At 35.4% G+C, this 12,386-nt stretch overlaps 1 protein-coding gene across 1 annotated transcript in view; it reads left to right on the top strand.

The window, feature by feature from the left end:
* The first annotated feature begins 5,843 nt into the window (after nucleotides 1–5,843).
* The window catches only part of LOC145284435 (ganglioside-induced differentiation-associated protein 1-like), a 36,001-nt gene continuing 29,458 nt past the window's right edge, over nucleotides 5,844–12,386 (top strand). The window contains exon 1 of the mRNA XM_080133244.1: nucleotides 5,844–6,369. Within this exon, the coding sequence (XP_079989370.1) occupies nucleotides 6,232–6,369 (138 nt within the window). The 5' untranslated portion in view covers nucleotides 5,844–6,231. The remainder of the gene's footprint in view (nucleotides 6,370–12,386) is intronic.

Below are 12,386 nucleotides of genomic sequence, written 5' to 3' on the forward strand. Positions count from 1 at the left end.
TGTAGATCAGGAAGAGGGTTGGGCCCAGGATGGACCCCTGGGGGACTCCAGCATTAATACTGTGGGCCTCTGATTTCTGCCCATCAACCACTACTCTTATAAACCTATCAAAGAGAAATGATTTAATGATTGAGAAAACATTTTCAGTTATACCGTAGCTGGAAACCTTGTGAAATAGGCCCTTATGCTATACCTTACTGAAGGCCTTCGATATGTCAAGAGCAATTGCCCTGGAAAGGAAACCTTTGTCAAGAGATTCACTAATCCCATGTGATATAACCGTTAGCACATCTGCTGTAGATCTTACAGAGCGGAAACCATATTGTGTGCCACTAATAAGGTTGTTTCTGTTGAGATGGTTGACTACTTCTTTATTTAATATGGATTCCAACAACTTACTCATAACACACAGGAGACTTATTGGTCTGTACTGAGAGGGAGATGACTTTTCACCTGAATTCTTAAATACAGAACATACTGATGAGGTTTTCCAGGGTGTTGGAAAGTACTTCTCCTTAATGCAACGCTTAAACAGTTTTGTAAGTATGGGGGCAAGTTCTGGTTGGAGCTTTTTCAGCACTATAACTGGAATGCCATCAGGGCAGTTGCTTTACTGGAATCAAGGTTCCTGATTAGCTTGGCGACCTCATGCACAGATATTTGTATGTTGCATAGCGTGTTGTCTGTTATAGGAGGAAATACAGGGAGTTGATGGTCATTGTCGCATAGGGTAGAATTAGCTGCAAAGTTCTTGGTAAATAGTCTGGACTTGTCTGATGCTGACGAGATGATCTCAGGTCCATTGATGATAGTTGGGATAGAACGCACGCTTCTGTTCAAAATCCTGTTTGCTATTTGCCAGAACTGGTGGGAATCAAGCCGCTGCTCAGCTACTTTGGATTTAACAGACTGAGCATATAGCTCTCTTGCATGTTTTATTACTCTTTTACAGTGGTTGCTGGCAGTCCTAAAAGCAGCTTTAGTCTCAGTACATCTATTACGTTGGTAGCTATGAAAAAAGTGATTTCTGTGCGCGATGGCAGCAGCACATTCAGGGGAGAACCATGGCTGGCTGTTAGGTTTTTGCTGGAATTTTTTGGATGGTATGAATCGATCTATGCCTACAATTAACTATTCGGTCAGGTCTGATACTACAGAGGACACATCCTTTTTAAACATGGAATGCAGAGGTAGGTCAGATATGAATGTACGGAAGCTATCCCAGTCAACCATAGAGTATCGATATACAGTACGGTGGAAAGGTACGTCTGAAGACTTATTACATTTCATTTTTATCTTAACTGCTACAACAGAGTGGTCAGAGGATCCCAGAGAAGATAGAACGGAACATGAACACAGCTCAGGGGAAGTTGTGAGGAAAAGGTCTAGAAGGCCGGGTGTATCGGGCAGACGGGTGGGTTCGTGAACAATCTGAGTGAGGTCATAAGCAATGGCAAAATCATGACAAAACCTCCCCTCGTCATCGGTTTTATTTGAGTGGGTCAGCCATTCCACATTATGGACATTGAAGTCACCGCAAATGTGAATGTTAGCCGAAGGATGAGCAGACAGGATGTGGCCAATTTTCTCAGATATGCTCTTAAAGATAGTAACCCCACTGTTGTGGGGGCGATAGAGGGCAAATATAAATGCAGTGGTGTAAGCTAGTGCAACCCAGAAGCACATATAAGGTAAATTAGGGTCTTCTCTGGAGATATCCCTACCACATGGAAAGCCATTTTTGATGTAGGCACATATTCCATGCCCATGACGATCTCGGGGGTCAGATTTAGATGTTAAGTTGGAGTATCCTTTAATTATGAATTCGTCTAGAGAAGTGGTTGGCCCTATGCCAATTTTACTTAGAAAGAATATGTCCAGTTTCGTCTCCTGTAATTGTGTTTCAACCTCTGGAAGGTTGGAACATAGATTTCTGATGTTGGAGAAGGAGACCTGGTAGTAGGGGTCTACGTTCGTGGATGGGGTTCTAGGTTTATTTGCTTTTCTTTTTTGGAGATTTGTCATGATTGAGGTTTTGGGGTTTGTGGAGCAGGTAGATTTGGTTGGAGCAGGACAGAGAGAGAAAATAAGAGAGAAAAAGACAAGAAATTTTTTTTTGTGTGTGGCACATGATAATGTAAAGCCGTAACAATTACCCACTAGTATGGCATCAAGAGGCCCTACCAGAAACTACTGTATGGTCCAGAATCCATTCACCAAATGGCAATAGAGCAGCCCTGGTACTTTGCACCTGCTGATAGGACAGCCTCCTTAGTTGTTAATCCAAGTTTCGGGTCCCTGATTATCAGGCGGGTAACATCAGCCCAGATGAAACATTTACCCCCAGCACCCTTACTAGTGACATGACAAGGATAGACATAGAAACAGAAATTTTCCGACATCTCAGGCTACTCTTTACAAAGTACTACTGACCTAGAAAGCAGCATTTTCTTCACCCTTTGTCAGAAAAATCACTCATTGGAAATGAGGACTGAAGGACAAAAAAGGAGAAGCGAGAGTTACTGGAGCTGTCGATAACACATCCACATGCATTATCTACTCTCCATTGAAAAAAATAAATAATTAAATAAATAAACTAAAATAAAAATTTTTTAAAAAATGTGAGAAGGACTTATTAATATCTACTTAGTATAAGTCCGTTGCCCCATTCCCGGCTTAGGATAGTACTTGAAGATAGTCTCCCCTCCCATGTTAATGCATGGATACTTTTCGTCTTTATCTAGGTCGAGCTGGGTTGAAAAAGTCTGGTTATTTTTAACTCGTTTAAAAAGCTGGTTAAGAAGTAATACCTTTAGGGTTATGCATTAACTTTAGCTAGAAGTAATGCATACTTTAGAAGAAAAAAAAATACAAAAAAAGCAGCGTGTTTTTGAGTTCAGATAATATGCAAATATAATTTGGGAAATGTTCAATTTCATGGGAGACTTTTTTTTTCGTTTTTAATATAAGAAAACGTATTGGTTAATAATAGTATTGACAAAAAAGATTTAGGAGAAAGATAAGAAAACAAGACAAATATTCAGGATTAAAGTAAAACAACCTGTAATAAGGAAAAAGAAAAAAGAAAAAAAAAATGTAATAATAAAAATTTTTTTTAAATATTAAGAAAAACCCTTAAATGTGGAAACTCACACACTTGTGAGCCAATAATAATAATAATAATAATAATAATAATAATAACAACCTTCAATTATAGCAAGTTTCATCATACACATGAAAGTGAAAACATAACAAAGTATCAAGGACTTATGTATGATATGAAACGAAATTGGAAACTAAAAGACGTTCCAATTATACCAGTCATTATAGGAGCAACTGGGCTTATGAAAAAGAACTTTAAAAAGTGCATAGCAAGCATACCCGGTGAACCAAGTGCAAGTGAAATACAAACGATTGCACTGAAAGGGACGGCTAGAATCCTGAAAAGATCTCTTGGTTGGACTCACTAAAATAGGGGTAAATGTCAGACATCTGGTTGGATGTCCCACCACTTAGAAGAAAAAAGTTTAAGAAAAAAAAAAAAAAAAAAACTGTGGTTGTCATCTTTGTAAATAAGTCGATAACGAAACTAGCTATAGAAGAACGATAACCCAAGTTTATAATGCTATTCCTTTCCTCGAAAAGCATAAACTTGGATTATATGCTCTTAGTTTCGTTCTTAAAACATCTATACCGATAGCGACTACATTTTGGAGCCAAGTTTTCATTTCGACCTGTAGGATATTGAGGTATGAGTCGGTGTTCACAAATTCATAATCAAGATCTATCGATTTTTAAGACAGACCAAGGTTGCATGTGCAGGAATATCTATGAGTCGAAAGTGGCAGAGTACCACTGGGACCGTTAAAGATAAATTTAACGCAATCTCCAATTTACAGAAAGGTTCTACAAGTCACATCCACATAATTTTTAAAAGCGTCAATAACTTTGGAAAAATAATGACACTCGACAAAAGACTCGAGATCACTGTACTGAGATAAAATAACATTTATTTACATGTTTAAAAAACAGTAATTCAAATCATTTTTACGTTAAGGGATTTTGCCACAAACGTTCATTAGACAATCTATGCTAATAAGTGTCCTGTAGAAAAGGCAAAACGTTTATGATTATAGATTTTAATGAATAAAGGGACACACGTGATTATATTCTGGAGGAAAAAGAAAATGGTCATTAAAACATGTAAGCCTTGTGTGTGTGTGTGTGTGTGTGTGTGTGTGTGTGTGTGTGTGTGTGTGTGTGTGTGTGTGTGTGTGTGTGCGTGTTTTTATTACATATGGAAACAGCAGTTCGAAATAACTTGTTGAAAAGAATTAATTCTCATTCGATATGGTAATTTTCCATGCTGAGAATCTAAGATGCATGATGTGCGTGAAGTCATGTTGGTGATTTAACGTTCCACGTTCCACAGAGTTGGCAAGCGATGATGTTTACTCGTAGAACTGCATTCTGAACTGGTTTGATATACGTGGTAAAAAGCTTATATACCTATGTTCTAGAACATTCCAAACTATTTGTTGTATTTAATGTATATGAGAATTAATTCTCATTTAATATGGTAATTTTCCATGCTGAGAATTTAAGGTGCATGATGTGTGCAAAGTCATGTTGGTGATTTAACGTCTCACATGACGGAGTTGGCCAGCGATGATGTTTACTCATAGAACCGCATTCTGGACTGGTTTAATTTACGTGGTTAAAAGCGTATATACGGAGACTGCACGCAAAATGTAACGTAGTTCCTCTATCGCATGTGTGCAGATGGGCAAATTACAACATTGTAAGCTTGTGCATACTTCATACGCATTCGTGTTGAAAACGGTGATTGCTATGAAACGTCTCTGCCAAAGATTTGTTCCGGCCGTATATAATGGTCGCTACAATCGTTACTCTTTACCATGAAACATTCTATAATACTTTTGATTTTTGATTTTATTTTATTTTATTATTTATTTTTACAAAACATGAATTGACTTCAAATAACTATACAAATAAAGCTGTTAGGGTATGACTGAACTCATTTGACTAAAAATAATTTACGTGACTGAAATAGGAAATAACCTTAAAATTGATTTAACTGCATTGTGTATTACAATAGAAAATATCAGAAAGAAAGAAAAGAAAATATAATTTTTCTCTCCTTCATTGTCTTTCATTAACGGTAAAAATTTAGTTTTTTATTTAGAACTCAACTAAATCAGAAAAAAAAAAAATGCAAAAATACGGAAAATACAGAAAAAAAATTTTTTTTATGGTTTACGTACCCGTCAAGTAATAATGATGCCATATTCTAACAAATCAACTAAAATGATCAATTCGTTTTATTTTTAACTAAGAAAATCAAATTTTATGAGTAAGCAATAAGGGACTGTTTTTCGTCACCATCTTGAAAAAAAAAACAAGGGCAGATAAGTCCACGATAATTCAAACTTGCGAGATCAGACTTGTAATGCTACCGATTTCACATTAATCGCCTTAAATCGTTTAAAATAATTTTTCTTAACTAAAAATAAAACTACTGATCAATTTAGTGATTTTTGGAATATGACATTTTCGTTCTGTACATCATAAAGCTTTTTCTGTTGTTTTTTTTTTTGTTTTTTGTTTGTTTGTTTTTTGTTTTGTTTTTTAACTAATTTGAATTCTGGATAAAAACCGATTTTTCTCTCCTTGACTGTCTTTCAGTAAGTGTATAATTTTTACAAGTTCTGTGAATTCTTTTTATTTTATTTTATTTTATTCTGTTGTTCAATTCCAGCAGCAGACAAAACTAATCGAGATGATACAGTAACGAGTCAGCTGTGTGCGCTTAGTATCTCCTTGTAGAAGAACATCTCTAGAAAAGACGTAGAATACAGCTTTCAGCGGCTTCCAAATGCTGCACTCGGATTCGGGATTATTATTTTACGAGCAACCAACCAAACAAAAACCTAAAAGGGGGAGAAAGAAAGAAAGGACACTACTCTTAATGCCTTAAAAAAAAAAAAAAAAAAAAAAAAAAGATTAATATTATTTTCGATTGTTTAGTTGTGCCACACATCTCACCCCCAGGGTGCCGGCTAAGAACAAGCCTCCCCACACACACTTTTAAATATTACCCCGTCACCAAAAATTAGTCATATTAATTTCAAGTGCTTCTCTTCTTTTTTTTTTCTCCTTCGCTTTGGGTAACAGTAGATATATCTATATATCTATATCTATACGAGCATAATGTCTCGGCCGTCGAGTCGACCCGGCAGTACCCCGTCTAGTCGACGGGCGAGTATCAGTCCTTGCAAGGTCACAGCTGCCAACATGAAGGACCGGTTTACATTATATTTCTACCCATCATCTTATTATTCACAAAAGGTAAACATTTTATGGACGTGTTTCTTTTTTTTTTTTTTTTTTTTTTGTTTGCTTATTAAAATATACATAGTGAATGTTTTTATTTTTTGAAATATATATATATATACAAGAGAAAGAAACCCACGAGATCTCTTTCATGAAACCGACATCCTTTCTCCTGATTCGTTCCAATTCCATGTTGTGATGCAAAAAAAAGAAAATCACGTTTTCGCATATTTTTTAAAAATTTTATATTTATTTTTTTATTTTGTGTTTTTATTAAACCTATTTCCAAAACAAAAACACAGAAATATTGGCAATCAAAAAAAAAACTTTGATTTAACGAAGATGTTATATCCCCCCCCCAAATCACCTAAATTGAAATAGTACAAGAAAATCAAATTTATGAGTAAGCAAAAAGGAATTTTTCGCATCGCTATAAAATAAATTTAAAAAAAAAACCCGGGGGGGGGTCAGATAAGTCCACAATAATTACAACTTGCGAGATCGCTAAAAAAATCGTAAATTTTAATTTCTTATTTATGAATAAAAAGGTGAATCTACTTGTGATCAATTTATATAATTTTTGGAGTATGACATCTTCGTTTCCTTTCATGTATCTTAAAGTTTTTTGGGTTTTTTGCACTTCTACACTATTAGGACGAAATTTTGTAATCGATAAATGGAATTTTCAGGTAAAAAAAACAATGGTTTCTACTGATTTTTTTTTTTTTTTTTTTTTTGTCAATTCCAATAAATTACAATGTTAACTTCCAAATAATGCCGTCAAAATTACTTGAATAGTACTGAATTATTAAAAAAAAAATTTTAATCGTGTTAGCGAGTGAAAAATTGCGGCCATCTTGTTTAAATCGAAACGGACAATTACCTCCTTTTTAACTCTCTTATGTCTTACAATCGTTTTCATCAAATTCTATTTTTTTTTATTTTCTTTAATAAGTATTTTTCTACCTTATCGATTTTCGTAAATTTTTTTTTATATAATCATCTTAAAAATACGAGGAATAGATACCATTGTTTTCATGTGAAATTCTGTATTGCGATTTCTGAAATTTCGTCCCAATAGTGTAGAAGCGTCGAATTTTTTTTTTTTTTTTTTTTTTTTTTTTTTTTTGCTTCTACACTATCAGAACGAAATTTCAGAAATCGTAATACAGAATTTCACATGAAAACAATGGTATATGTATTCCTCGTATTTTTATGATTATATCCAAAAATTACGAAAATCGATAAGGTAGAAAATTATTCATTAAAGAAAAGAGAAATTGAAGAAAACTGGTTTTAACTTGAAAATCCTATCTAAAAAAAAAAAACACAAAAACACGGTTCGTATTCTGCAGAAGTGCCGACTTAATTTTGTCGTTGCTTTGTTAATATTTAAAACATTTTCTTTAAAACTATAACCTCAATGCATTTTTATTTTCAGCCTGACATAAAAACAAATGGTACTTTTATAGTTTCACGCCGGAGAATAATTGGCGCGATAAAAATCTAACCAAAAGGCGATCATTTGTTTACAAAAGCAAAGGGGTTGTGATGTGAAACCGCTACTAAAATGCTGATGTGTAAGTTAATGTTTAGGTAAACTCGGGTTTGTTTTGATTGAACAAATATCACATTTAAAATTGTCCTTGACAAGTAGTTTGGTACTTTAGTTTAATCAAAAAATTATAAAAAAAAGGAAAATATTGAAAAAAAAATTATATTGCACGTACCCATTTTAAGTTCTCATAAAAAAAAATCATTTAATTTCCAATTTTTTTTTTCAGAGGAAAATCAAATTTTAATGAGATCGTAGCCCGCCATCTTGCCTATTTTGCAGACGGGGATGAGGTGCCAGGGGAGATAACTCTAATCTTATATATATATATATATATATATATATATATATATACACACACACATATATATATATTAAACTAAACAACTACCAGTAGCTTTTTGATATTAAGACCCTTATTATATAACTAGCTAGGGACACCTCCTGGCCTTGCCCGGTCTTAAAATACGCTTAAATATATTTTAATGCATGCAGATTTGGTATTTATTATTACAGAGCCAATTCTCTATTGAATATTATATTGTACGTAATCTATAGTACTGGTTTCAAACGTTTAAAAAAATGGGTGCTATCAACTAGAATCTAAGCCAAAACATTTAGCGCTCCAGCCGTGTTTCCTACCATTTCAGCTATCAACAGATAAGAAAGATTTAAACCACTTCAAACTATGAATTTACGCATGCGCGAAAGTAATAGAAATATGTCGGCAAGTTGAAATGAACATTTTTGTATTTCAACTTGTCGACATACGAGGTACCTTCAATAAGTTTGCAGGCTTTTTTCATATGGGCATTTTTATTGATAGTGCACGCATGAAACTCTAGTCCCCTTCAAAGTAATCTCCTCCGGCTGCAATGCACTTGTTGTACCGTTCCAACAATTTCTGGAAGCCCCATGGACATCCTCTTGTGTGAGCGTGTCAATAACCCTCATCACAGCCTCTTTCGTCTCCTCAATTGTCTCATAATGACAGCCTCTAAGGTTTTCCTTGAGCTTAGGGAATAACCAAAAGTCACAGGGAGCAAGGTCTGAATTATAGGAAGGATGAGGAATTGTCTTGATGCCCATCTTGGTTATGACAACGTCTTTCATTCTGATCTTCTCTCAGCATCCTTGAGACAAACTTTGTGCAAATCTTCCGCATCTTCAGTTCCTCGTGAATAATTGCGTGTACAGTTCCCACACTGACATCAAACTGTGTACCTATTGTCGACAGTCCTTATCTATGAAATTCTTTATTTGGCCAATGAACTCTGGTGTTCAAACTTCCTTATTCCTCCCACACCTGTCGTCATCCTTCAGACTCCCTGCCTTCCTTACGTTTCTTATTCCTCTTAAATAGATGCTCGATTTATGCAAGATGGTCCAAAAACAGTCTGAAGCATTCTTTACGATTCTGTGGTATTTTTTCCAAGTTTAAAACAGAATTTTATTGCACATCATTCTTCTCTTGCCCTTCGAGCCAAGATCACAGTGTAGTATCTGTTCTGATGCTACACTTCTCCTTTTCTGTCCTCAGTCAGTCTAGGAGAAACCCTTCATGACTGAGACGGTTTTTATTTTTGTTCCTATCCAGAGTGCCCCTTTTTGGGGGAGCTGAATTTCCCCCACATTAAAAACTGACCTTGTGTCTAACTCTGCCTTCATGGGGAAGCCAGTAAATAGGCATTTTTTTTTAAATGTTCTCACGTCAAGATTGCATTTTTGAAATTCACCAACTGTGAAAATCAGCTTTAGTAGGGTGTATTCCAATTCCTGCTGTTGCTGTTCTTTTGAATCTTAAATCATAAAAAGTGTTCAGTCTTCTCATAAGATGTAACATACAGAATTTTCAAGAGTCTACAACAATTTTAAATGCCTGCACAAAAAAGTCTGGAAACTTATTGAAATCACCTTGTATTTCATCCATTCAAAGAAAGATATTACTCATAAGTCATCCTTGGTGTATGACTATAATTCCTGTTAATTTCAGTATTATGTGGCCAGTAGTTTAAGAGTTTATCTGTTACATTTTTTACAGATGGATATACACATACATGCATCTACTGCTTTATTTATCTAGATGTATTCCTGAATGGTTTTCAATTAAGACACTTGACAAATGCTCATGTGCAAAACAAACATTTTTTTTTTTTTTTTTTTTTTTAATTCAATTTTCACCCCAAACAAGGCACAGTGCCACTTTGAAGCAGGGGGCTACTATCAGGGACTTAATTAGCGGGGTCATTATGAAGGGAGATGAGTAGAAAGATGTTTGTTGACATTACACTTGAACTTCTGCATATCGTTGCAGTTGGGAAAGCAGAATCCCGGAAGGGAGTTCCAAAGACCCGCAGTTCTGTGGAAGAAACTATTGGAGTAAAAGGCTTTCTTGCACCTAGGGATCTCCACTGTAAAGGGATGAGACTTAGTGGCTTGTCGGGTTTGTCGGGGGTAGTTACGTCGGGGAGGTACAAGTGTTTGCAGTTCGTCAGAGCATTCACCATTGAAGTATTTGTAGAACAGGCAGAGGGATGCAACATCTCGTCGATGGGACAGAGGCTGAAACCTAGATGACAGTTCAGGACCTATCAGGTTGGCGACTCTTTTTTGAACCCTGTCCAGGAGCGAAAGACAAGCAGCAGATGCACCAGCCCAGATGTGACAACAGTACTCCATACATGGGCGAATGGTTGCCTTATAGAGGTATAGGATACTGTCAGGCGTAAGTAGTTTTCTAGCACGGTAGAGGGAGCCAACCTTCCTTGCAGCAGCCTTGGCAATGCTCTCAATGTATCTATTCCAGTTCATATTCCCTGTAAACGTTAGGCCGAGGAGTTTAAAAGAAGTACTTTCAGGTAATGTGTTCTTGGCCATTGAAAATTATGTTTAATAAAACGAAAGTTAGTGTTAAACTCATGAAATTATATGTTGCTGATAAACTAAAAAAAATGTTTACACAAAATTATTAAATCCTGAAAGATGGGATCTGTATTGATCTCACAATTTGAAAAACATATCTGGACCTATATATTATTTTTATTGGAATCCTTTGAGATGAGTAATTTATATATTTATTTATTTGTGGACTGTTATTCTCATCTTCATAGTTTTTATTGTTTCATCACGTTTCGGCTAATTATTCCTCTGGCCTTCGTCAGGTGGTTAACCGCAACGGAATAGAAATGTTGAATCTCTTAATTATATTTTCAATAATTATTAGTTTCAATTCTACCCAAACCAGGTTGGAGGATTAGTTGACCAAAACGTGGTTAAACAACAACTATGGAAGGCAGTAATTACTAAGGATACAGTTAAGATTCAGCACTCCTATCCCGTCGCAGTTAACCACCTGAAGAAGGCCAGAAGAGTAGTTGGCCGAAACATGATGAAACAACATCTATGAAGATGAGGATAAGAATCCACAAATATATTTGGACCTTATTCTATTTTCAACTTCTTTCCTTCCTCAGATTTTGACATTATCTCTTTATTCAGGAACTTTACACAATGATGATATTTTTACCTGGCAAGAATTTAATTGAATTTTTCAATTTTCTGCGATAAGAGAAATCGCTAGGTTACAAAACCTACAACTTGCCTCAAACCAATCCCTCTTCAAAAGCAGGAGTTTATACCTAGAAGAAAGGCCTCCTCAAACCGAACACATACTACACTTTGATTTGTTATTGTATCGCATCTAATTTTAATCCTAAGCTGATACTTGAAGAATAAAATCGGGTCATGAGAAAATGATTCACCCCGATAGACTCAAAACTGTACTTGATGTAAGTTTAATGGTTGTGTATCTCCCATCTTAAGGTGATTGGAATTCCTTCTTGGTATATTTTGAACAGAAGTTGAACTTTGTGGTGAGTGACAGAGCACAAAACCAATGAATAACTTTTTTTTTTTTTTTTTAATAACAAAATAAAAAATAAAATGAAAAAGGGCAGGTGAAGTGTTCTTTAGCCTTGGTCATGTAGAGATAATGTCTCAATAATAAAAGCACTGATCCCCATTCCATCAAGTGTCAGGAAATGTAACTGGCCTATAAAAATAAGGAAATGACTTCCCATACAATCCCTTTGGCCATATTTACATCGCCATTCTAGCTGCGACTAGGACACAAAACTTCATTTGTCTCCTCCTAGTACTGTCTGCTCTGGATTGACACGAGTTATCTTCTCATTGATGTTGAAGGTGTACTTAACTGTTTCTTCTTCAGTATTGTTGCTAGTGTGTGGACAGACATTTTTGCCATACTGAAACTGAAAAGAATGCTGTTAAGTCCCCCCCCCACTCTCAACGAGGATCCTGAACTGAAATTTACTGAATTTTACTACAGTACATTCTTTACCCCTTATCCTCAAGTGGCCTCTGGGTCTTGATAAGTGGTAATGCCTATGTAAAAACAAAAAAAAAAAAAACTAACAGGTCTTTTGGAACGGCCTTACCTGACAGAATTTGAAGGGCT

Source organism: Euprymna scolopes, chromosome 9 (assembly GCF_053919585.1).
Source record: "Euprymna scolopes isolate OS-2025 chromosome 9, ASM5391958v1, whole genome shotgun sequence".
In the NCBI taxonomy this organism is placed as follows: domain Eukaryota; kingdom Metazoa; phylum Mollusca; class Cephalopoda; order Sepiida; family Sepiolidae; genus Euprymna; species Euprymna scolopes.